This window comes from Mugil cephalus, chromosome 8 (assembly GCF_022458985.1).
Source record: "Mugil cephalus isolate CIBA_MC_2020 chromosome 8, CIBA_Mcephalus_1.1, whole genome shotgun sequence".
NCBI classification, from domain to species: domain Eukaryota; kingdom Metazoa; phylum Chordata; class Actinopteri; order Mugiliformes; family Mugilidae; genus Mugil; species Mugil cephalus.
This window is the reverse complement of record NC_061777.1, coordinates 24,489,507-24,516,010: the sequence shown is the minus strand read 5'-3', so window position 1 is coordinate 24,516,010 and position 26,504 is coordinate 24,489,507. Positions and strand designations below refer to the sequence as shown.

The window sequence follows — 26,504 nt, the reverse complement described above, 5'->3', positions numbered from 1 at the left end:
CAGCCTCCCATTCAAGAGGTGTCGGTTTTAGTATTCACACCTGCTCCACACCATGTTAGACCAAAGAACCAAGGAACACAGGAGTTGTTCCACATTTTCAATACCATCTGGTCCCCTTGCTTCCTTTACCTTCTCTATCATGGTTGACTTTTCAAGTCCATCCTCCAGGACTGATGTCCAGCATGATCAGTCAGCACATCTTTAGAAGCAGCTATGAGAGATTTTGTATTGTGGATGTATCTTTTATGTTTTTTGTTTCTCCTGAAGTCAACTTTTCCCTTGTTTGTTGATCAGATATACAACGTATCACAGCAGACTTACCTCATCTACCAGCAATCATGGTTGTTTTCCATTACTTTGATCTTTCTGTAACCTAAACTAAGCTTACCTAAAGCTCGGCCACAGATAGATCTGACAACCATCATGTGATCCCCTTCTGTAACACTCAAATTAATTTTAGTGGGTCTGGAAAAATTGTGTTATGTCAGCAAATCACAAAATGTTCCCAAAAAAGTTCTATTATATATTTGCCAATTCACTTACAATATCAGGAAATGTACAGTACTGTGTAAAAGTTTTAGACAAGTGTGGAAAAAAATGCTCTCAAGTATATAAATAATGATTGTTTATTTTTATCAATTCACAAAATGCAAAGTGAGGGGAAAAATCTAAGTCACATTAATATTTGGTGCTAACCTTTCTTAGAAACTTAGTGCAACAGATGAAAAACACATCAAACTTATTTCCCTTCCAAATTTGATGTCCATCAGTACCATCAGCTCAGAACTGGTAGAAACCAGTCTAACAAACCCATCTACAGTCTGGATAAGTCTGGCCAGAAGTGGTCTTCAAGGAAGAGTTGCAGCCAAAAACCAATCTATGCACCAAAACATAGGAATGGACTGGAGAGCAGTTCAATAACATGAGTCTGCAGGCAACAGTGAAGCATGGTGGAGGTTCCTTGCATTTTTCGGGACTGTATTTCTGCAAATATCATTAGTGCAGTTGGATTAATGGTGTCCTCAATGCTGAGAAATACAGGCAGATACTTATCCATCATCAATACCATCAGGGAGGCATATGATTGGCCGCAAAGTTATTCTGCAGCATGACATAGACCTCAAACATACAGTCAGGGTCATTAAGAACTATCTTCAGTGTAAAGAACAGCATGTAGTCCTGGAATGGTAAATGGTCTTACTTCTATATAGCGCTTTTCTACCTACTCAAAGCTACTCAAAGCACTTTTACAGTCAGAGACACATCCACCCAATCACTCACACAAGCACACACACATTCACACACCAGTGCCAGTTGCACTGGGAGCAACTGGTAGTTCAGTGTCTTGCTCAAGGAGACTTCGGCACATGACATATTCTGGGTATCGAACCCTTCAGTTCGTGGACAACCCTCTAACTACCGAGCCACAGCCCTGATCTCAAAATCATTGAGTGTGTCTGGGATTACATGAACAGACAGAAGGATTTGAGGAAGCCTACATCCACAAACGATCTGTGGTGAGTTCTCCAAGATGTTTGGAACAACCTACCAGCTGAGTTCCTAGAAGAATTCATGTTGTCTTGAAGGCAAAGGGTGGTCACACCAAATACTCATTTGATTTAGATTTCTCTTCTGTTCATTCATTGCATTAATTGATGGAAGTTAACACTTCCATTCTTAGTTTACAGCCTTTTTTCCACACCTACCTAAAACTTTTGCACAGTACTACTTAACATTTTTTGACAGCACACCTAACCACTTCTTAAGCTGACGCATAAGCAAACCTGCTCCCCTGTAAGGTTGTGAGGTTTAAAACCTAACTTAGCACTCATTCACAACAGGGTAATTTAGATCAGTTGCACAGTATGTGTCTTTGCCAGAAGGTTTTCCCTGCTAAAATTCTCCTCACATGCAACCACGAGGCAGGCAACAAGCTTTGTTGCCGTTTAAGAAGCAAACTATAGAGCAAAACCAAGTGAAGGAATAACAAAGCAGCAGCAGTCAGATTGTATCAAGTCCATGTCTACAGTGCCAACAACCAGCTGCATTAGCATAGTGCCAGGGCCACAGGGTGCCCATGAAGGATAGCCCAAAGAGAGCCATCAGCTCTGTGTTTCTCAGGGTCACACATAGATTCTCTCATTATTACTGTCCTGTGACATATTAAAAAGTAGTAGGTGGCAGTTAAGATGAGAAAGGCTTTGACTCAAAATATTTCTCAGACTTTGAGGAAGTTTCTTGTCTCCATTTATTTCTGAGTAAAGCAGAGTATTGCCAGAGCCACAGATTCTTACACAAAGCCCGCTTTGGTCTCTCAGGGTAGGTTTTGCTCAGAGGTCCATGTGGAGAGCAGCCAGCCTTCAAAGTGAGAAAGCCAACCAACCGCCCAGAACTAAAACCTTCGCAGCAACTCAAAGCAATTTTCTGGCTATTTTGTTGATTTAATCCCTAGTTTGTGATGCTTGGGCACAGCAGTGTGACTACATTGGTGTGTGTGTATATGTGAGTGTGAGACTAGAGCTGGTGTTGGGGGGGCTCTTTAGGACCCCTGAGGGCCAAGATCCTAAACATTCCCTTCAGAAAGCCACATTAGCACTTTACAGTCTACCCATCATAGAGGTGCTCATCCCTTCCTGTCTAATCAGGGGCTGGAAGGGTGATGTGGAGGCGGGGGTGAGTGGAGGGTGAAGCCGTGGGATACCACCAAGCTGAGCTTATCTGTCAGCTTGCCTAATGACACGTCAGACCGTGATGAAGAGACCAAGCACGTCTTCCCACAACATTACCTGCTGACTGTCAGCCTGTGCATTTGAAAATGTCCAGCAAAGATGTTTTCACCAAATCCCACATCACTGCAAAAATTAAACCCCTTCATACATATTCCACCAAAGGTTAGGAATACTCTACATATGTCTGCCATCATGCATTTCACATCTGCTTATACAGACATTTTCATGCTGGCTGCTAACAGCTGCACTTAACCTTTAGAGCAGTCAAGCTACACACCGGTTTTATTAGAAGTAGGAAATGATCAGTGTCAGCATCTCTGACAAGGTGGGTTAAAGAGTGCATTTATATAAACTCTGCCTGAGCCAGAAACCTAAAAAAAACAGCAAGTACGTGGCTCAGCACTGAATATGCATTCACAATTTTGCTCCCCCTCTTCCAGCACAGCTCTTCTTTCATCACATTTCTGCATCTGCATGTACAGAAAATGTGTAGCATCAAACAAAACAGGATAGCTTCAGATGTAACGGACTTAAGCGCAGCATTTAACCAACTTAATATAATGTCAGATCATACAGCAAACAAAGCCATCAGGTTTTAAAGTTGGCTTCGATGCCACAACCTCAGCACATTTTTACAGCAGACCTTTTAAAAGACTCATGTCTCAGAAGGTGAAAGCAATAAGATCATGTTACAGAACTAAAAGAAAACCTGGCAGTTGCCAGGAGAGTAGTCCGGGAATGCTGACCTGCCGATTTGTGGTTATAGGAGGGAAGTCAGTGCAGACCCTCTGTTCTTTTACAGGAAGCCCACAGATGGTTTTGCCATACACCAATATTAATCTTTCAGCTCGGGTTGTGGTCTGAGCTGTGGAAAAAAGAGGAGGCTTCCCACCATACAGGTGTTACCATGGCTATTCATGTTGAGGCAACCTGTCTGAACGTGGTCAGAGAAAGACTGCATCGCACAGATCCTCAAGGTCACGCGCCGCCCTTGCAGTAATTGCTGCTCTCGGTCCTCCCAGGAATTGTGTAAAGAATACCTCAGTGACATTCACTAAGAGTGTGTGTCCTCTGCTGAGGGCAGGGGGCTAAGATATGTCAGAGGCAACAACACGTTTGGAGTTGGTTTTGTTGGGAAAAAGAAGGTGGATCCATGTTTCTGTGTATGATAAGAATATGTAGTTAAATCCACCCAGAATAACAAGAGAGAACCAAAAAAGAGAAAAATCATCCTAACAGTTTTCAGTGGATTGCTGGGTTGCATGAGGGTTGCATTTTCTAAATAACAAAAACCCATGAGACAACTTATATGTTTTTCAAACTGAATCATTATTTCCTTCTGTTTTTACTTAATGTACTCTAGCACTCAAGGCAAGATACGTGAGTCATCTGCACTGAACTTCTACCTTCTCAGAAGTTACAGTACCAGGGTGTCATCATGGAAATCAAAGGCTTCCTCTTGAGCTCCTTGGTTCTGGTCCTACTCCTACAATTCTCCACGTCTGGCCTCGTCAAGAAGGTCATCCGTCACCGCAGAGAGGCACTGGTGCCAAAGAAGACACAAGAGAACCTTACCCTGCCCAACCCTGATCAGCCAGTAGTGTTCAACCATGTCTACAACATCAACGTCCCCTCTACATCCCTCTGCTCCGTGGACCTCGACTCACCCGGAGGAGCTGATCTCAAACACAAGAGCGCTCCGATGGACATGCAGAACACCGAGCACATGGAGCACACGGTGGATGGTGACAACCAGATTGTTTTCACCCATCGCATCAATATCCCCAAGCAGGCTTGCGGCTGCGATAACCAGTTGCCAGACATCAAAGACATCCTGAACAGGCTGGAGATGCTGGAGTCAGAGTTGTCTAGCCTGAGGGAGCAGTGCAGCACTGGAGCAGGTTGCTGTGGAGCTCAGGTTGCAGGTAAGTCTACATCATTTATTGTATTCACACATGTATTCAGTTTTTCAAAGCAAACACAAGTTCATAAGGTGTTGAACTGCTATGTTATTGACTATAATGTCTCTAAATAAACTCAGTTTGCATTTAAAAAAATGTCATTCAAATTTCAATCTCGCCATTTATTAGAAAGGACTATTTTTCTTCAGGTGTGCTTTGATAATTTGTCTAATGAAGCTATAAGGCTTGAGATTGATCCACACATAGTGATTTACTAAAGTTGGAATAGTTTAAAAACAAACTGTGTTTTTATTGCCTTCCCCCAGGTGAGGTGTCCACAAAGCCCTATTGTAATGGACGTGGGAACTGGAGCGCTGAAACCTGCAGCTGTGTATGTGAACAAGGATGGAAGGGTCCCAACTGCACCGAACCTGAATGCCCCAATGATTGCCAGGACCAGGGCCGCTGTGTGGATGGCAAATGTGAATGCTTCGAAGGCTTTGGTGGGGATGACTGCAGCACTGAACTCTGTCTGCTGGATTGTGGCGACTACGGCCACTGTGTCGAAGGATCCTGTCTTTGCGAGGAGGGTTTCATTGGTTTGGACTGTTCGCAGACCAACTGCCTCAACAACTGCTTGGGCCGTGGGCGCTGTGTGGACGATGAGTGTGTTTGTGACCATCCGTGGACAGGCTTTGACTGCTCCGAACTTATCTGTCCAAACGACTGCTACGATCGCGGACGCTGCATCAATGGAACCTGCTATTGTGACGACGGCTTCACTGGGGAGGACTGCGGTGAGCTTACTTGTCCTGGCAACTGCAACAACCAAGGCATGTGTGTGAACGGCCAGTGTGTGTGTCATAATGGCTACAGTGGAGAGGACTGCTCAAAGCTCACCTGCCCAAAGAACTGCAACGAGAGAGGCCACTGCTTTAACGGGAAGTGCATCTGTGATCCAGGATTTGAAGGTGAAGACTGCTCCATCCTCTCGTGCCCTGACAACTGCAGCAACAAGGGCCAGTGCATTAATGGAGAATGTGTATGCGACATAGGATACCAAGGTGAAGACTGCAGTGAGCTCTCCTGCCCAAACAATTGCCAAGACAGGGGCCGCTGTGTTGATGGACAGTGCATATGTGACAAAGGCTACACAGGGGAGGACTGCAGCATCAAGACCTGTCCCAAAGACTGCATGGGACGCGGAGAGTGTGTGGACGGCAAGTGTGTGTGTTTCGTCGGCTTTACCGGGAAAGACTGTGCCGAGCTGACCTGCCCCAATGACTGCCTGGACCGTGGCCACTGTGTGAATGGTCAATGTGTTTGCCATAAGGGTTTCACCGGAGAGGACTGCAGCGAGAAGACGTGTCCCAATAACTGTTTAGAGAGAGGTTACTGTGTGGATGGCAACTGCGTGTGTTATGAGGGTTTCACCGGGTCTGACTGCTCCATACTGACCTGTCCAGGAGATTGTCAGAACCAGGGGCGCTGTGAGAATGGACTGTGTATCTGCGAGGAGGGCTTCATTGGAGAAGACTGCTCTGATGGTAAGCTAAGCTACTAAAGGGTCAGTAGTTAAATGTGTGATTTTTAGGCCCCAAAATCTACAAGATTTGAAAATAGTAGGGATGGCCTGATTGGTATCAGGAGATTGGTGTAGGGGATGATCCAGGTATTATTTAAATGATTGGAACGTATTGTGCTTCAGCCACACATGATCTACTGTAGTAATTAATTGTAAGTCAGCCATAAACCAAATCCCTCTAGTCTCAACACATTTTGTTTTTCTCCTGTTTTAGTAACTCAGCTTAGGAATTAGTAAATTGTGTAATGTTTAAAAATGTTATCTATTTTCAGGATAGTGTCAACACGAAAAATATTCCAGAGAGGGTCACAGAGTCTATAGTGTTAGATAACCAGCCCATTTCTAGAGTAGAGGACACACGTTTTTACCATCTGTTGGAGCTTCTGGAGCCAAGAGGAGCTACCCTTTATATGTGATGTAGGAGAATACAAAGAAAATAAGAAATGTCTTCATGAATCTGAAGGGGACACTTTGTTTATTTAAGATGGGGGTGGGGGTGTCATATCATCATTAAGTTGCAGCCTCTCTTCAGGGCTTTTCACTTCATATTACAATAGCTAGCTCTTAGCTGTTATAACTAAATCCCACCCAGGTTGTATAAAAAATATTTTATGGTAAGTGATGAGTTTTTCATGTCACATTATCTAGTCAAGGGATTTAGGTTATATTAGCTTGGCTATTTTCTACAAAGATCACATGGAAAAATAATAAAATGTGGTTTTGGAAACCACTGATTAGAAAACAATCTTTGATGGAGAGGTGAATGTACATTAAGGGAATATTCCAAAGAGGTTGGGTTGCACCATGGAACGATTTGTGTGCAACACAGGGTTTTGGTTTTTGGAGATTGAGCAGTGCATGTAAATGAATGTAAACCACACTTGCCTTTTTTTTTTTTTTTTTGGATACCTTAATGGATCTGAATGGAACTGAGCGTGGGTAGCTCTGTATTGCTGTGCAGTGTGTGAGCTCTCTCTATTAGTGTCTTCTCAGGACTCTCCACACTCAGATCCCCCTTTGGGGGTCTCTTTTGCTTATTAGGTTTCCATGGATCTATTTCAGCTCAAGTATTATCCCCAATGAATATACATATTTTAAACCTTCATGGAGATGGAGTCACTTGCAGTGTTGGTACAGATCAATTATTATTGGTGTCTCTTCACAGTCTCTCCACCCAAGGACCTAACAGTGCTGGAGGTCACCCCAGAGACGGTGGATTTGTCCTGGGAGAATGAGATGCGTGTGACAGAGTACCTGATCACCTACATGCCCACTGCCCCTGGAGGTCTGGAGTTGGACATGCGGGTGCCTGGCGACCAGAAGATGGCCACTATTCGGGAACTTGAGCCTGGCATTGAGTACCTAATCAGCGTGTACGCCGTGCTCAACAACAAGAAGAGTATTCCTGTCAGTGCTAGAGTGGCAACACGTAAGTGACTACTCCCTGCGGAAGTTTTAAAAACACAGCATTCAAATCTAGATGAGATGTAGTCAGAGTTGTTCAAATTTTCAGATATGCCTGAGCCTGAGGGTCTCAAGTTCAAGGCTGTGCGGGAGACGTCGGTAGAAGTTGAGTGGGACCCGCTGAACGTTCCCTTCGATGGCTGGAACCTCATCTTCAGAAACACAGTGAGCCCTGCTAACCATGATGTTAATGTAGCTTCTGTGTTCCAAGAAGTGGATGAACTCTAGAGCTTAGCCCAGCCTTGGTCATTATCCAAATTTTTTACTCTTGTGGAAAGTATATAGAACCCACTGCAGACCCCCGACTTCAAATTCAGTAATGGCTTAATAGCATACATGAGAATCAGGCTGAGTACCTTCTGGAAAATCGTTTAGCAAGTCCTGACAGCTCCAGTGAGCATAAAACACACGAGGGTTTCTGTGTTTAATACTTTATTTTTCTTTTTGAGTGTTCATAGAAATCAGTTCTATTGTGAAGCACACTTGATTAATTCAATTTCCCTGTCAACACTTAAGTACAAACACCACCCAGAATGCTATTATGTATGATTTTGCAGTTTCCCTCCCTTCACTTTATGCACTATGCCAGTCCTTGTCAATGTAGTGGTTGACAACTGGTGTTTTTTTGTTTGTTTGTTTGTTTGTTTTTTTGGTTATGGCAGAAAGAGGAGGATGGTGAGATTCTGAACTCCCTTGGCCAGCCAGAGACCACCTTTGAGCAGTCTGGCCTGGGTCCAGGCCAGGAGTATGAAGTCAAACTGGAAGTGGTGAAGAACAACAAGCGTGGACCGCCTGCCTCTAAGAACGTCATCACAAGTGAGTGACATTTACTTTGTCACTGCCTGAGTATTATTTTCTCTTAGACTCATTAGAGTAGTTTTGCGTGAGTGCTCAGTTCACAGTTCTGTAATTTAAACCTGTACTGCAGGATTTTCATTCTATTTTAGGACAATTAGGATCTTCTGATACTGCATAATAAAATAAAACATAAATAAATAAATCAATTACCCCCAACAATGACAGGCGTACTTTTGTGTGTGAAAATGTTTAGCATCTGAAAGCATTACAGATTATATTTTTCAAAGATTTCTTATTATTTGCTCTGGAGTTCTTTAGGCAATGAAGGGGCATTCCTTTCAGTATAGTATACTATATCTGAATGATATACATCAAAAATAACAAAATAAAAAACAGGGGCAAACAAATGTTAATGGAGACCATTGTTGTTTTTATTGTTTTATTACTAAGAATAAGCACTGGGTGCAGCACTTTTTCTCCATCCAGCTGGTCTACATGTTCTCCACTCTACTGGAAAAAAGAAGCTTAGAATAAAATGTCAGCATTAGAGGACAAATCCCATCATGCAGAAGAGACTAGAAACAGCAAAAGACAAAACCGTGAGTTTTGCATGGAGTAATGAGAAAACTGTCCTTCCTCAGACCAATGTATTTTCATTTCGTTTTCTACATAATTAAGGACTCTTCGAAGGACTGTTGCATTTTTAATAACATCATCCTGTTGCACTCTCCTCATCTGCACCTGGCTGGTGGTGTTTTCTCCCAGTTCTATAATAAAAGGCTTATATGGATAAATTTCTATTTAAACCTGCAACAACTAATTTATGGGCCTCTCAGAAGCAACAGAAAAAAGCTGCAAGTTATCATCACATTTTAAGATGGGGATGGAAATATGTAAAATGCCTTGATTAATGCAGAAGTTTATTGGTAGACAGGACACAAGGGAAAAGGATGGAGGGATGAGAGGGGTTGAAGGGCAGGGATTAGAGGGTAGATGATGGTAGAGGAAGCCAGGGAGTGAGACTCAGGGTGGCAGCCCGTATCAAGAAGCTTCAGCTCCTTGTCCCTGTGATTACTGTAATGAAAGGTAGAGGTAGAAGAAAAGAGGAGGATGAGGAGGTGGAGGTTGAGATGAACAGAGAGGGAGAGGGTTGCCTTATATAAACATGGGACATAGAATGGCATGGGGCGATGTCTTGTTCCTGAATATCGATTATAATAACTTCACGTAGTCTGCAGGGTGGTCACCTGAATGTGCTGCACTCACACCACTCACGAAATAGAATAGACGCAGAAAGAGGTATTTGCATTGACAGCTGCACTGACACTGAAACAGGCAATTTGGAACAGGGCTAAAACCAGAAGCACACAGACATGATAGAATGAATGATCTGTGTGGCATTTTAAGCTCACACTTGAATGACATCTTCCGGGGAACTTTTCTTTTTTAGGGCTGTAATATAGGACCTTTTGCTTCAACAGAGATCCATGCACAAGCTCGTATTACAAGTTCTACCACTCTGCTTCCTGAAATGTTTACATCTCAGAGCAAAGACACTCGTCCGTCTCATTTGCTTCATCACAAATAGGTTATCAGATATAAAAACTTGCATAAGAGGGATCTAAAATATTTTTTGACCGTCTGGTCATGACATGCAATAGGACATTAATTTCTGTTTTAATCAATTTGTAATGGAAAACGTAAGGTTGGCAAAATAGGAAAAAGAGATGAGATTAAGATAAAATATCTTAAAATGCTGCATACATGGACATATTTTGCCCCATGTGACACCTATAAATACAGGATTTTCAGAAAATATATTGTTGCACCCAGAGACACTTATGCTAAAAATAAAAGATGTATATCAAATAATGGTAATCTCAGCCTCTTGCCATTCATCTTTACCACTGTGCCATAAGACATTTTCAGGAGCTTAAACTCTGCATTGTACCAGCACTCAGCATCTGGACCCAATGCTGCAGGCTGAGAGTGAGATTTTCCAGAAATAGAGGTTATTGTGAAAAAAAAAAAAAAATGTCACTTAGACCTGTCAAAGTAAAACGTAGAAACTGGTTGTCATCTTTATACCTTGCAGAGGTTCACTGCTTTCTCTGTTTGGGTTATCCATCATGCAGCCCACAGGTATTGAAAACAGTCTGACTTGTCACCCCTGAGTGATTAGCTTATTAGATGTCACTGCAGTGTTGTGATTTGGCAAGGGTAATAAAAAGACATATGGATTTCCAACCCTATTGGGAAGTTATGAGATACAGTATCATCATATCAAGCTCTACCGCCTCAAGGCTTGTTAGACTCAAAGGACCTGGGGATCAATATAATGAGGGCAAACTGGATTGGATTTGTGACATCACCTGCCAGTCAAGCAACCAGCCGCTGGACTTTTACAATGTTGTATGTGTCCTAGCTTTTTAAAACGTTGTAGAAGGTGTTAAATGCGTATTTACTTTAAAAGTAAGGCTCTGTGCATGACATCCTTTACTAAGCCTGAACCCAACTGTGGTAGCTGTTATCTGTCAGAGGTTACCCCACATTTAAGTTTAATAAATGGCAGCAGGCAGGTCAGGGCACTTCTGTGCTTATTTATGATGTGACAATTGTCTGCAAGGATATATCATTAGATACCTACCATAACCTTATCTTTTACTCACAGGAATGAGAGGTCGAGTAGTAAATTACTGGTGTTCTTGGTAACCTTGAAGCACGTTACTGATTATTGTTTAAATGTGTCAGAGATATCTACAGCTCAACCACAGAAACTGATGTGCAGTGATATAATGGCTGCTCTGTAGTTGTACTGTGTTTTGATGGATGGATCTCTTATTATTCTTATGCTGTTCTACATTCTCTTCAGAATGTAGAACAGCACATTACAATTATATCAATTAGATAACCCAAAGGAGACACAAAAAATTAAAGTGGAAGGACTTTTTGAGAGGAAAAAAAGTCACTCTGGAGCAGCCATACACAGTTTCTCATTTAAACAAGGACATAGCCCCATTCTAACATAGTCCTTTCCATATTATCACAAAATTTAATGGTGGGGTAATTTACATTCCATGAAATATGCTTGTTACTGATTTCTTAACTGTTAACAGTGAACCATGTAACCATAATCATGGTAAGACATTAAATGTTTAAGAATGGGCTTTGTTTTATGTGTATATGTGCAAAGAACATGTCTGAGATAAGGCTGCCCATACACCAAGACAGGTTTTGTTCCAATCTTTGTTATTTATTCTCTTTCACTCCATTACATCCTGTATTTCTCCACTACCATCTGGAAATTAGATAAGTTCTCCCACATTTGTGTGGCATCAACTCATTTCAGTTTACCAAAATGCCTGAAATGATCAGATTTTTGGCCGTAACCAGGTTTCTCCCAACAAACATAAATACGCGAAACCAAACTTACTCTGTGAGTCAAGAACTTGTTTGGGAACTATAATTATTTGGTTCTTGTCTGAGAGTTAGATGAGACGACTGGTACCACTCTCATGATGATGTTTTAAATATGAAGCTGAAGCCAGGATCTTAAAAAGTGGAAAGAGCTGCCTAGCTTCTGACTACAATTTCCGTCCACCAAAGGCCCCTAAAGGATTTATATGAAACATAACCCTTGCAACGCAATCACAAGTCAGTGGAATCATATTTTTTTTAGATTGTGCTTTCACACACGCAGACATGTCGTGTCAGCACTTCTTGGATTACGAGGTTCAGAGTTCTTTGTGTCACTCATGGCTCTCATAATATCTCCCATTACACCGGCTTGCGGCTCACACTGTGAACACACACCCCCCCATCCAACCCAACCCGCCATGTGTGGGAGGCATCAGTCAGTCAGGCAGTCAGCCACAGAGGGACGCTGGCCTCCCAGGAGAATAGTATCATGGCACACAAATGACACTCTTGCAGCCTCCACAGAAGACAAATCTGTGTTAAGCTCAAATGCAGATTCTTTTTTTTATCAGCTCTGTACAGAGGGATGACTTTCCTGAAGTTGCTTGCCTATGACAAATCAATTTGAGCGTTAGTTAAAAGGCGTCCTTCATGGAGCTGAGATTTGATCTGTAAATAGTTTGAATAACCTCATAAACGCAAGAGAGCTGTCATATAGATACGCCCACACCACCCCACAAAAGCATTCCTGTCTCAATCATATACCCTATCTTCATGGTCCATGATTAGTGTCTGTTCAAGATATGTATAGAACACAAAACATTGAGCATGATTTGTCTTCCTACCGATTTTATTTTAAGATGCAAAGTGGGGTTCTTTGAAAGTGACTTTCAAAGAGGATAACTGTTGGAGCAAGAGCTTGAAACACAAAATCTTCCATAAGGAAGACTTCAGTGGTCAATGCATTGACGCAACCTTGAAGGGGAACTCTAAGCCCAAGCCTTTCTCATTTGACTTAGAGCATCAATGCAGCGCGTTCAGACTGCCAGCAAGGACAGACAGCAGACAATGAGTGCACATATAAAAATTCAGTATTTGAAAAAAAAAACATAAGTTGAGTTGACATATTCTCGACAGCGTAGTACCATTATGCTGTGCTCCAGGGACAATAATGGCCCCATCCATAGCACATGAGGGCTCTATGAATGGCCTTTCTAGTAACCAGATCTTAAACCTTTGGGAGTTTTACCAGGTCAGGAATGCATGCTTCCACAAACACACAAAATAAGCAAAAATTATTTGGAATAACAGTTTTCCATACATCCAGTAAAGCTCCAGACACTTGTAGTTTAAATGCTCTGGCTGCCACCTTACTAAGACACTTAAAGTCTGTCTCAAAGTGACACAAAAGATTCACCCTAACCATAACTAACCTAACTCAAAACCATATGTAAAACTTAAAATGTGCTGCAATCAAATCTCACCATGATTACTGATGACTTTTCATGAATAAGAACTTTATTCTTCCAAGTAAAAAATAAACTTCACCTTCATTTAAAGCACTCCTTGCGGGAGTCTCTAACTTTAATTTGGTTGTCATAGAAGACTCTCGCAAGGATCAGCTAAACGGTTTAACGCAACCACAACATCTAAATATGTGCTGAACTGAAATATTTCAATGCAAATGCAAATGCAAAAATTGACTTTAAAGCTGCACCATTCAGTGTTTTTAGATCAACAAAGGGACAGATGAGAAAATGTAATAGAAAACATGTTTCTCTAAGTCACAAACAAACTAACAGCTCAGTGGAGGTTTTTGGCTTCTGTAAGACTATTGTTTCCCCCCCCCCACAACTTAATTGTTTTGTTTCATTGGTCCTGCAGGCTGTCTTTTGGTGAGGGAAAATGACATAACAACAAAACCCCACATAACACTACCAGTCTGGTAGAGACAGAGGTGAACTCAGTGAAGGACTTTGTATCTAAAGAGAAGAGGCAAATGTTTTTCTCAAGAGATGCTAGAGGACTGAATTTGCTGAATTAAATAATGAAATTCGAAATGACATTATTCTGCAGTGATTGACGCCCCGAGTCAGGTGGACGTTCGTGACGTAACTGACACCACCGCTCTGGTGACCTGGTTCCAGCCGGTGGCCGATGTGGACGGGGTCACCGTCTCCTACGGGCCGAGCTCAAATCCCGCCGATCGCAGCGTGGTGGAGCTGTCCTCCAGTGACACCCAGTACCACCTGGGAGGCCTCACCCCCGACACCCAGTATGAAGTGTCTCTGACAGCTCGGAAGGGAGAACGGGCCAGCATTCCCATCTACGAGTCCTTCCTCACAGGTAAGACTGCAACCATGTGTATGGCCATGACATAGCCCTACTTCCTCCTTCCTAAATGAAAACAGCCATTAACTGTTTATCACAGCCAGGTGTAACAAGCTGCTGTGTTCTTTGTGTCAGCGGGGTGTGAGGATGGGGGTGGACCACACATGCTTTACTTAAGGCTAGATGTTTACAAGGGTGTTGAGCATCCTGCTAATATGTGGACGTGGATGTGAATGTTTTTCAAAGGAAAAATATCCTCTCAAGTACAGAATAATGATTTGGTTTGATGTTTTAACCCTGGCTCAGCATTATGTCTGATGCTGCCTTTTCCTTTGCTGGCTGTGTATGTCTCTGTAGAATCTCTTCTCAGTATGTAACCCTGTATTTAGTAATAAATCCGAGCCCTTTCTTTCATGTCTAGTTTATTGCACAACTCCCCATTTCTTTCCTTTGAGATTTGGTGGATTTAATAGTGCTTCCTTGGTATCATTATCTTACTGAAAGGTCCACTTCTGTTTCAGTGTCAGTGTTCGGGGAGATGGCCTCACATTTTCTTCAAGCACTCTCTGATGCAATGCAGAATATATAGTTGCAAGCTGGTCAGCCTCAGCAAAGCAACCTCAAACCACAACACTTTCACCACCATGCTCCCCTGCTGGTGTGAGGTTCTTCTCCTGAAGAACCAAACAATATCTACTGTCACTGTGGCCAAACAACCCTATCTTTGATTTCTCTGCCCGGAGCCCATTTTTCCATCATTATTCCTCTCCCATATTTTAACTGGCAGACTGTAGTTTTGCCAATAGTCTATTTGGACAGCAAAGGCATTTCCTGGTACGCTTCTGTTGCCATCTTCTCCTGAATGTTAATGTATGCACTTCAAAACCAACCATTGCCCAAGTCACCCGCAGATCCAGAGATGAAATTTTGGGGTTCATGGAGATTTATTTTTCTTTTTGAATTGTTGACTGAATTTGCTGGGGCAGACAGTCCAGTACAAACCACAACTATTGTCAGCCTAAATAATCAAACAATTTTGAAATCTCTTTAAATACTTTGTTAGACTCAGTAGCGTCCATAACCTTTTTTGTTCATTTTCTTCCATTGTTGTGTGTGACTGACCAGTGGATGAAAAAGTATTGAAGTTGTTAAGTAAAAGTTGAAATATTACAGTGTAAAATTCATCATTTCAAAGTAAATGTCCTGCATTGAAAAGTTTAAAAGAAAGGTAGGGTAAATACACTTAAATTACTAAATGTGTTCATACTTAAATCCAGGATATGTCATTTTTTACTTTCTTTTTTTCTGTAATGTTGTCCAAATTCGACAATACCCTGCCTGCATATTGTAATTCAAGTGTTCACGTCCCATTGCTAGTCAATAACTCCGCTGAAGTAACATTTGTTTATTAGAAAATTCAATTTGTTCACGATAGAAAGGTAAAGTACTTTACCTGTGACTCAGTCACAGTGTATAACTGAATTATTGCTCCATTGAAGTACGTGTTCATGGGAGGGAGGGAGTGGAACTGCGGCGTATAAACAAGAAGGGGGAGAAGGCAGCGCAGATTTTACATTCGAAGCATTTATTACGGTTACGGTAAACTGGGACATCTATAAGAAAAAGGACATTTTTGTGTTGCAGACTTGGATGCCCCCAAAGACCTGCAGACGGTGGAGCTGACAGATGAGAGCATCACTCTTGAGTGGAAGAACAGCCGGGCCAAGGTGGACAACTACCGCATCAAGTATGGGACACTGTCTGGGGGAGAGCACGGAGAGCTGCTGTTCCCCCCTGGGGTCAAGGGCTCTACCCAGGCTAAGATCATTGGTACTGCACGCCAGAGCCATATAGACACACACACACACACACACGCACACACACACACACACACACACACACACACAGACACTAACATCCATCTAAAATGTCCACTGCTGTCAGCAGTCAATGAACTGATGCAGTCCAAATGTGCTCCAGCTTTTTTTTTAGGAAGGTGCAGGTCAAGCACTCCATTAGAAGTGGATTCCAGAATAACTAAAAAACAAGAAAATTCAAAACCTGTGTTTTGCTAGTTCTTAGCTTTTAACTAATGTATTTCTGAATGACTTATTAATCTTTGATGCAGCTGTGATAAAGAAATAGTTACAACTTATAATACAACTTAGAAACATTTACTTTTGGCTTAGATATGTCATATTTAGAAAGTGGAGTAATATCAGATTTTTACATAACCTGGAAACCCTATGTTGTTGTCTATGACTCTATGGCAACTAATCCATCAGTTATTAGTAAATACTTTAGTTTATATAGCATTGGCCATAGTTTTTGAACTCTTAATTTGACTTCAAACTGCCATAAGTTACCACTTATTGATGTTTCATTAAGGCTGCTTTATTATAAAGTGGTAAATAAACTAATTATTACTTCCTTATTGTCTCAGATGATTCAGTAATAGAGCTTGCACAACCTGTAAAAAAGGTGATACTAGTGTGTTTCCAGGCTCGGATTGACTGTTTTACTGTTCTATTAACATGTTTGCAGTCTTGTTCATTTGTGACCAAGCACCATCTCATCAGGTCTAATGCTGATTTCAGCTGTTCAGCAAAGAGACACACTTGTTTCACTGCATGCATACTTAGTTGTTTTCATTCTTATGTGATCACATCAGCTCATTACCACTTTGCACCCAGATGACACAGCTGAAAGGCTTCTGTTGAAAAGAAAATACAGTGTGAAGTGTTCATTCCCCTAATTCTTGGGGCTAGTGTTTGTGGCACTCCCTGTTAAATGCCCATTGTTATTTAGGCCCGCTCATTTTCTAAAACAGGTCGCCGTTGTTTTATGTTGTGAAATGTTTGCCCGACTATAAAAGCCCCACTTTGTCAGAAAACCACCCAGGAGGGGTTTGGCATTCAGACATTAAACTGGGAAACACTGCTGCTTGTTTCACTTCAAGATTTTTACTCCAACAAGAAAAGTGGGTGTGTTTTCATCTTTCCAGGCCACTGACATTATAAAGCCATGCTTTGAGACGGATGTGTGTTTTTTTTTTCTGCGTGTTTGTGCACTGTGTGCTTCAGCATGGCAGGATTAGACGCCATGAGAAACAAAAATGCTCCTAAAAACAGGCAAGTAGTGTCTTTGTCTGGCCCAATTCTTTGTCCTTGGGAGGCCCATCCCATGAAAATAAAGCACTGTGTCCATTCAGCTGACGTCCCCCTCTGCTCCACACACACCTCAGCACTTCTTTCACACACTTATTATCTGTAATTGCCTTCACGCTCGTGATTTTATTGATAATGAGTTTCCTGGGCTTTAGGTGTAATTTCATGCTGCAAGACTCAGTGTGCAATGACCTCTGTGGGAGTTAATAAAGGAATTAGAGGCGTTCAGGCCTAGAGAGGGCTTAATTGTAGAGACCAAAGGGCCTCCGGAGGCTGCTGTATCATAGCAAGTAGTGTTTCTGCTCCGCGACAAGGGCCCTATAGCTCCATCAATGCGAACACAATGTTGATGTCCCACACTGAACACAGGCTTACCATGAAATGCAATTAGGCTGCAATCTATTATGCAATCAGTCCCCAAGAAGGCATTTTTGTGTTTGAGGTAGGCGCTGGAGCCATTAGCTGAAACAGCTGGCCACTTGACTACAGGGGGTCTCCATCGTTCATTTGTTCACACCTCAGCAAATTTGTACAAACAATACATGACATTGCTTTTTTTTCCCTTTATCTGTGTTTCACTGCGTTGTTTGTGTGTGCCTGTTTCTGTAGGCTTGAGACCTGGCACCGAGTACGGGATGGGTGTGACAGCAGTGAAAAATGAACGGGAGAGTCTGCCCACAACCACCAATGCAGTGACTGGTGAGATGCTTTCATGTACACACTGCTCATAAACCAATATATGTGCCACACTTATTTATTAATGTTTTGCCCCTTGCTAAGGATAGGAATATCAGTCTATGTAGCATACATGTACAGGAGAACAAAACTAAAGACAAACTATGAAGAACACATATCGTATTACATAGATAAAAGTTTTAAACAACAGCTAGCCTTATTTATCTATTATAGGTAAATATATAATACATACAGTATGAGGGAACACCTTCAAGTGATGATGACCTCATACTAGTAAATAAATGTGCTATATAAAATGAATAAAGCGCTTATGTGAATCTAAATTAGGTCTTGTTTTAGAATTTTTTTGTGTTTTGTGTTTTGTTCACACTTTTTTGTACTTCCAAATGTGTTATTTCAAAATTTAGATGTCCATCAAATTAAAAGAAAAAAGGGCAGAATTAAAACCAATTCCAATGACAGGAGAATATTTGCTACTAACACATGTTAGTCATGTGAGTTTTAGGTGTGCTATATTTTAATACCAAACATCCGCCATGTTTTTACTCATCAGCCCTAGATGCTCCCAAGGACCTGACTGTAGTGGAGGTGACAGAGACCACCATGGTCCTGGAGTGGAAGCGGCCTTTGGCCAAACTGGACTCCTACAGACTGGTCTATATTTCCGCTGATGGCCACAGGGTCGAAGATGAAGTCCCGAGCAGCTTTGAATCTCACACCCTTAGGGGCCTGACACCTGGCATGCTGTACACCATCAGCATCACTGCAGAGAGGGGCCGCAGAACCAGCGTACCCACCACCATCTCAGCACCCACAGGTCAGTGCTGCCAGAGCGTCTGAAAGGTCTGAAAGAGGAAGGTTTATAGTTATTATTTGGTACCATTTTTCACATCATGATAACATTACACTACTGTGTAGCTATTCAGAGAGTAGCGGTGGAAACAACATCCCGACTACAATCTTAGCATTGTATAGACATTTTTCAGTCCACTTAGAGTACTAGACAATGCTTTATCAATCAAGGCAATCATAACAAATGCCAAACACACAGTTCTGGTTAACAATGTGGCGTTAGCAGCAAGTGCAGATGTACTCTGCAGTAAGTGTAGTTGTACCATACCAGGGCTTTAGATATCCATAACATCAATTAGCCTTTCATTTGTTCAAGAACTCTGGGGGGAAGAGACAAGTTGTAGGTCAACTCATAGTTGGAGTCCTGAAACCTCGCATGTGCATAACAGAAGACTAAAACGTATTTTAGACCTAATTTTGGGGTAGAGTCACAAAAGTTTTAAACAATTATTAACAAGTTTAAAGCCTCCATTCAAACTGCAATTACTCTTTCTTGACATAATTTGATTAGCCTGAATAGCTACTTATGGGTATTACCAAGTTGGCTGCCATGTGGTGACTCATACCTCTTAGAAGACTTGGACTCAGTCTCACTTTCAATTTTATACAGCCATGATATTTGAAAAGTATGCGCCATCATACCTCCATGTTGGAAAAACTAGTTAACGCAACTTTAGATAGCTGTTAGCCACCCGAGTATTCTTAAACCCACACATGATTATTTTGGCTAAGGCTTTTCCAGGAATAATTGCAGGTGTTTATGTCACATATTGTATAAATATACATAAATGTGAGCATTTAAAAACAAAACTGCAGTCATTCATATAAAGCTATGTGAGATTTAAGCTTGGCATGCCTGTAATAACCGCCTCCATGAACTGGTAGGGCAGGGTTAAAGAATAAGAGAAGTCCTCATTAACCATAGGTTCAAGTTTTTATCCGCCAGTACTGCAGCCAAACCAAGGCAATGAATTGAATTCATTGTTAGCGTCTCAGTGGAAGTCACTCTGTCTCTCCACCCCCACCCCCTCTCCCATCAAGGCTCATATGTATCATGTGGGATTATTTTCCTTTTCCCCCCAGTTTTTCTAAAACTAAAACAAGAAAGGACAAATGAGGTGATTGTGGCATATTTTCTGTGCTGTGGTCTGAGTGCTTCCAAGCCAAATAGTTCACAAGTAGAATCTTCCAGTTATGCAAGCAGTGGCCATTAAATGCATGGCTATGGGCTAAAATCCATATGTCAGGAAGGAAATGTTGATGAATTTGGAAAAACTGTTCTTTGTTGACTTGTTATTTATTTATTTATTTATTTTTGGTTGCACACTGTCAGGAAAAATATCGATTTCTGTGTGTGTGCGCGTGTGTGTGAGAGTGGTTGAGTGTGCATACGTCTACCCTTGTGTGTGGTCATGTGATTGAGACACATATGATTGAGAGACTGAGTGACTAAAAACACTGAGATAGAGTGAACCTGTGGGTGTGCATGTGTGCGTTGGTGAATGTGTGAGGGTGGGGGGGTTGCATGGACATGTGTGCACCCTGCACAATGTTCATTCATGTGTTAATTGTTGACGTGAGCCACGCTCCCCTTGGTTTTGTGCGATCTGACCACGATGAACTGTGGGCCTGTCAGATAAAAGGCCACATGCTGGGACTCCTGTTAAAACATTGTCTCCAAAATCAGCAGCCCTCTAATCCACAGCCTGGCCGATCCGCAGCCTTTATCGTCTCAGACACATAGTGCAAATACTGATCGCGCTCGCTTTGCAGGGGAGGAGGCTGAGGGAACGGGGGAGGGGTGGGGTCAAGAGGCCGAGGTTTCTGCTTGTACCTGACAATCATTGTAAAGGATTAAGGTTATAAACTTGACATTAAGTGTTGCAGGTGACGTGCTGAGAAGCAATGCCAAGCCAAAATGTGTCCTCAAAAAATGGAGACACTTTTTAGAAAGATAATGAAAGAAGCAAATTAATTAAAATAAGAAAATTGGAAAACTCTGGCCAGAAGGATTGTATTTTAAAGTAATCTATTGACTGGAAGGGTTTGGCTCAGGTAACCAGGACAAAATTTATGCCATATTTGTACAACTCAGTGTTGTATGTTCGATCACTAGTGTTGTCATATTGGGATTCTGCAACCAAAATTCAAACTTCAAATCTGAACACACAGGTCTGACACATATTGTAAATTTTTCATGTATTTTGAATATAAGTGTCCAAATGTCTGCTTAGAGACCATAAAAAAGACGTCACAGTTTATATCAGTTTATATCTGTTAATAAAAGTGATGAGTTTGAATGTTTCCAGTCCCACAACTCCTAGGTTACCTTAAAGTGCCATGACAGCAAAAAAAATAAATAAATAAATAAAAAACTGAAGTCATTTTAGGCATTTATTCTCATCATTTTGGGCCATACATGGAGCCATTGGTCTTCATTTGATTTGATTTGTGCATGTGCATGAACTGCAGTGCATGAATGACTAATTCGCCGCGCAGAGACCGGAGAACAGAACGCATGACCAAAGTGAGACCACTAATCATGAAGCGACCTGATCGGTTCTACAGCGCACCATCATACAGATGCTGCCTGAGACTTAGCGTCACTCTAAAAACGGATGAACTTTAATGTTGTCACTGATACAACATTAATGAAGCTACATCAAATGGAAGATATCAGAAGGAGAAGGTGATATCTCTGGGGACCATTTGATTTAGTCGCATGTCTTCAATTGCATGGAATGGTTCAGATGAACTAAAATGAGGCCCCTATGGTGGGATTTATCTATTCATGTGGATATGTTTCCAGATTTGTGAGTTTCAGTTATTTTTGGCACAATTGTTCTGGAAAGAGAGGCTCAAAAGTCTTTTATTTAATGTCGGAAACCACAAATGAAATTCCATAAGCTCCATTAATATTGGAGTGGAAACCTCAGTAGTGGATTTTACAGCTCTCTAATAAATCTTGAACCTGTCAGCATTGCTAGAGAGCAAAAAATGAAAAGAAAAAAAAGACTTTCGGAAAAGCGCAGTCTGGGTCAGTTAGGAAATATCAAAAATGGAGCGCACACATAAATACAAAGACATCAATCAGTTGTCCTGTAAGTGGCAGACATTTGAAAAGAATACGTGGCACAAGTTGACACCCGTAACATGACTGCAGTCCTCTGGACAGCTTCATGGGTAAAAATACCCATAATAAAATCTTTGACTGCTTCCCTGTCTGTTTACCTACCTCAAATATTAGTTCACAAAAATATAAGAGACCTCTTCAGAATATTTTTAATCAAATAGAACTTCTTTATTTTGGTTTGCATTCATATTTTGAGTTTTTAGAACCAGTGTGGTTATAAAACACTAAGTAGGTGTGTGCAGCCATAAGAACAATTTACAGTGTATAGTTTAACCTAGTAAGCATTAGAAAGAGTTAATTATATCATATTTGCTTGTAGTGAATGTAGTGTAGTGAATTGATACCGTGGCTTCCTTCCAAAAAATCGAACATTGGTAGCTTTGCTTACAGCTCTGACTCAAGACCTAAACACACGTCAGTGCCAGAAACTCATCAGACACATCATGCAGTAAATGCATTTTTCTTTTCCATGTGTGTTCTCATAAGCTGTGATCAGCTGATTCCAGCAACCACCCCACCCTCCCTTCACAATGTTATTGTCTACCATCCCATTTACTCTCCACTCTGCCACACAGTGAAAAGGGGATAATGGGAGCCTTGATGTTTACCTGTGCCATCTATCTCCGTCTCTTTCTAATCTGCTCTCTGAATGCTTGCGCACACAATGGACTCCAATTACAGGCTGCTGCTGCACGTGGCTCTGCAAGGCCTCCCCATATGTTTGAAGTGGACAGCGTACTTCTGCCGCACCGGCCGGGCTACACTGCACCTTCAAATGTTAATGGCTCATTCCCAGCCATTAACGCGCACAAGCTGCATCAGCATGTCTGGCTGCCACTTTCTATCTTTTCGTCTTCCCAATTATATGGTAATACGGAGGAGATGGTTATAGGCAGCCATTGTTAATGAGGATGTTTGTTCCCTCCAGCCTTTTGTAGTGGAAATGCAGGGATATTTCAACTCCAGACATAGTGAAGGTCTTTTCTCTTTTCTCTTGACAGCAGAGTAAAATAATTGAAATACAAATGAGTTGCTGAGACATTTTTTTTTTCTCAAGAGAATTCATCCACTGTTATAAAACACATGTTGTCTATAAGGATCTTTAAGTATGTTAGTGTGTTTCAACTTCCAGCCAATTCTGTGCTTTAAAAAACTTTCTTATATTTATAACACTTCTTCTCAGTTTGTCTTCAGTCCAAAGTGCTGCATCGACTTTGAAACTTGATCCCATCTAACATTTTGTGTTCATTCTGTATGTTATTGATGTGTTTGTCATTACCCAGAGGAGGAGAAGCCTGTGGTGACCAACGTCACTGTCAGCGATGTGTCATGGGATAGCTTCCTCCTGTCCTGGTCTGCTGAGGACGGGGCGTTCGAGGGCTTTTTGATCGAGGTTACAGACGCAGAGACAGGCGCTGAGTGGCAAAACCACACGGTGCCCGCCGATGCTCGCAGCCTCCCTATCTCTGGCCTTTCCCCCACCACCTGGTACAGGGCCAATCTGTACGGGGTGAAAAGGGGGGTCCTTTTAGACCCTGTTTTTGCAGACACCATCACAGGTATCAACTCCGTCAACGCTGGGGCCTCCCTCTTTCCTTTGCTTCCTCCTTCTTCTATTTCACACAGCAAATTAACCAGTGCTTCTCCCTGTGGACTTTCAATATATTCAACAAGTACTTGCAGTTGTCACGTCGCTGTTCACAGAGCCGTTCACAGAGCTCAGGTGTGGTTATTCAGCGCTGCCTTCAGTGTAAATTGACTCTGATAGGTGTTGTAGAAACACTTGTTCCTGTGCTTCTTCCGATGTCACAAACAGGGTTAGCAGAATAATTAACGCAGCCTGGCATTTGGTGTGATTATAAGGAGTTCAATTTGACTGATCACTCCGACTGAAACTTTACCTGGAGGGGATGAAGCTTGTTTTGTTCATCCCACGTTTACATGGGAACAAGGCAACTCAGCTCTCATTTTCAGACCACAGACGGTTTAACAGGTGTATGTAAAGACCTGTCAGAATCTGTGATGGAGGTTATTCCTCTCAGGGTAAACATAATCTCCTCGCCTGTCAGTCAACATGTACAATCAAATTCCACAAACAACCATGTATTGCTTCCTTTGATGCACAGCTTGAGAAATGGGCTAAGGCTCTGATGCTGCACCCACACAAAACCCATTCAGTCCATGTTAGCCCAGCCGCAGATCCGCGTTTGCTTCACATCGAAGCTGTTAGTCTGCATGTTGGTGCGAGTCCAGACTGAAACAGCACCTGGTTTGCTTGTGTGAACACTCACAAACATAAAATCTGTGTGCTCTTTAACTGGGAGACAACAGGTGCATTGGTTTCACCTCCTTCTACACCAATCACAGTCATTATCAGTGATTAAAATGCTGTAAATCACAGTGTGTGCCTAATAAGGGGGCTGTAAACAATGGAACCAACAACTGCTAATAGAGCCTTCTAATTCAGTTTCAACAAGAGCACAACAACATGACACTTAACATCCTTACCGTGACCCTATAAAACTTTTTGTCCATACAAGGAGGTCAAAAATATCCTGTTTTGGGATCATTGACCATTTTTATGTCTGGATCTATTCCAGCATTATCACTCACTATTTCGCTGATGGGAATCAGTCAAGTGGAAGAAAGATGGCAGGACTGACAGAGGGGGAAAAAAACCCTGAGGCGCTTTTGTCACTTTGTGTGAGGCCTCTCTTCTGTATGCATCCCCAGTTCCCTCAAGCCTGGACCGCTCTTCATTCTCATGCTGCCATTGCCCCTGGGCTCTGGTGCTAGGGTGCCAGGGGCTTGTGGGGCCATGCAGAATGTGGCATGCGCTCAACATGGCCCATTGTCTGCATGCTAATGGGACGGTGAAACCATCTTTACATTTTTCATTAGCATCACTTAATCCATAAAACATTCCAGCTTGTGAATGCAGGCACTGACTAATTTGATTATGTTATGCACGGTGGCCATCGTCAGTCTACAGGAGGAAGACAGAGAATGGAAAATAAAGTCCCCCTCTGAAAAGAGAGCAGGAAACTTTGATTAACAGAGAGGGGGCTTTATACCACAAATGATAGATGGAACCAATAAGAGATGTGGACGGCGCCCAGAACAAGCACAGCTCAGTTAAGATTCGAATCTCGCCTCTCGTAAAGTTATCAGACGAGACTGGAACCAGCCCTGGGGTTCTACTCGCAGACCTTCTTTTCAGCAGGTTAGCTGGCGCCGCCGCATACCTCCTCCAATAACAGGCTCCTTTTTGTGTCGGGTTTGTTTTCCCTCAGGTCTTAAGGGGGGGCTAGAAGTGTAGAAGAGGAGGTGATGGTGGTGGGAGGGTAAAATCAGTAGCAAGCTAGCACATGTTAGCTGATGGATGTGGCCCTCCCTCTCCTCCACTGACCAGCTAAAGCCGCCCGGCGGCTAATGAAGAGTGACAGCTCCCTGGGATTTGTCTGCTCTGCTTCTCATTTCCACTGCTTCTTCTCACAACAAATGCCTCACGCCTTTTCCCTCACAATGAAAAAGGGGGTTTCAGGCTGGTTCAAGGGCCCCTGAGACCCTCACATTTGGTGTAGTGTTTTAATGAGCAGCAGCGCTGGGCTTTATTGAGCCTTTCCTGAGCCCACTTATATCTGCTTCTATCCGTGCTTTAAAAGCTCTGTCCGGCCCATGTTTCCATCTGTGCTGCTACCGGAAGTTTCTCTGGCTAATTAGCTGCAACGGACTCATCCTCTGGAGGAGCAGAGTCTTTGCTCCAGCAGCTGTAGGCTCCTGCTGCCTCTCTTCCTATCGCTGCCATTATTAGCTGCTGCTAATGACTGCTTAACTACCAGCCTTTAACAGCAACACATGCATGCACTCCCATCTGTATGCGCATAGCTAGATGTCTGACTGTACCTTATTTGAGCACTGCTCTAAGTGAATCATTGTTTTCCATCGTTTCTTTACCTTCCCAAGATTTGTTTCAACAAATCAAGTTTAATCAAAATAAGAACTGGTTACTGATCCAGTATCACCCAGGATGTCCTGTCCTAACACATGTTAATATGAATAAATTGAATCTGTAGCTGAATTTAAGATAACAAGCAAGATAATATAGTTCTACTGGGAAATTGTCTGCAATGACAAAATAAATTTGTGACTTTAGCAACACGTCTTGGATATGCTCACCTTTAAGTCACCACAAAATAACATAAAAACATTGCAAATTATTACTAGAGTAGAATTTCCCGTTTTTATTAACTTGAAATATATATACTGTATAATTTTTTTTTCTACAATCAGCCAGGTCTGAGAAAACAGAGATATTGTCAATGATTAATGCTAGTCTGGATGGTTTATGGCTACCTCCCCAGCTGCAGTTGTTCACCAGATAGCTCTGTGAGCTCATTTCTATGCATCACCATTCATAAAGTGCTTTGC

General features: G+C 42.1%; 1 protein-coding gene across 6 annotated transcripts in view; it reads left to right on the top strand.

The window, feature by feature from the left end:
- Positions 1-26,504, top strand: part of tncb (tenascin Cb) — a 75,509-nt gene that overhangs the window by 39,464 nt on the left and 9,541 nt on the right. For 4 of the 6 annotated variants that reach the window (XM_047591786.1, XM_047591785.1, XM_047591784.1 and 1 more), the window contains 10 exons: positions 4,093-4,654; positions 4,957-6,177; positions 7,381-7,644; positions 7,729-7,844; positions 8,342-8,495; positions 13,971-14,240; positions 15,870-16,055; positions 18,002-18,091; positions 18,642-18,905; positions 23,357-23,632. In XM_047591786.1, coding sequence (XP_047447742.1) covers positions 4,168-4,654; positions 4,957-6,177; positions 7,381-7,644; positions 7,729-7,844; positions 8,342-8,495; positions 13,971-14,240; positions 15,870-16,055; positions 18,002-18,091; positions 18,642-18,905; positions 23,357-23,632 — 3,328 coding nt within the window. In that variant the 5' untranslated portion in view covers positions 4,093-4,167. The remainder of the gene's footprint in view (positions 1-4,092; positions 4,655-4,956; positions 6,178-7,380; positions 7,645-7,728; positions 7,845-8,341; positions 8,496-13,970; positions 14,241-15,869; positions 16,056-18,001; positions 18,092-18,641; positions 18,906-23,356; positions 23,633-26,504) is intronic. The other 2 variants (XM_047591787.1, XM_047591791.1) reach the window with 2 other exon arrangements.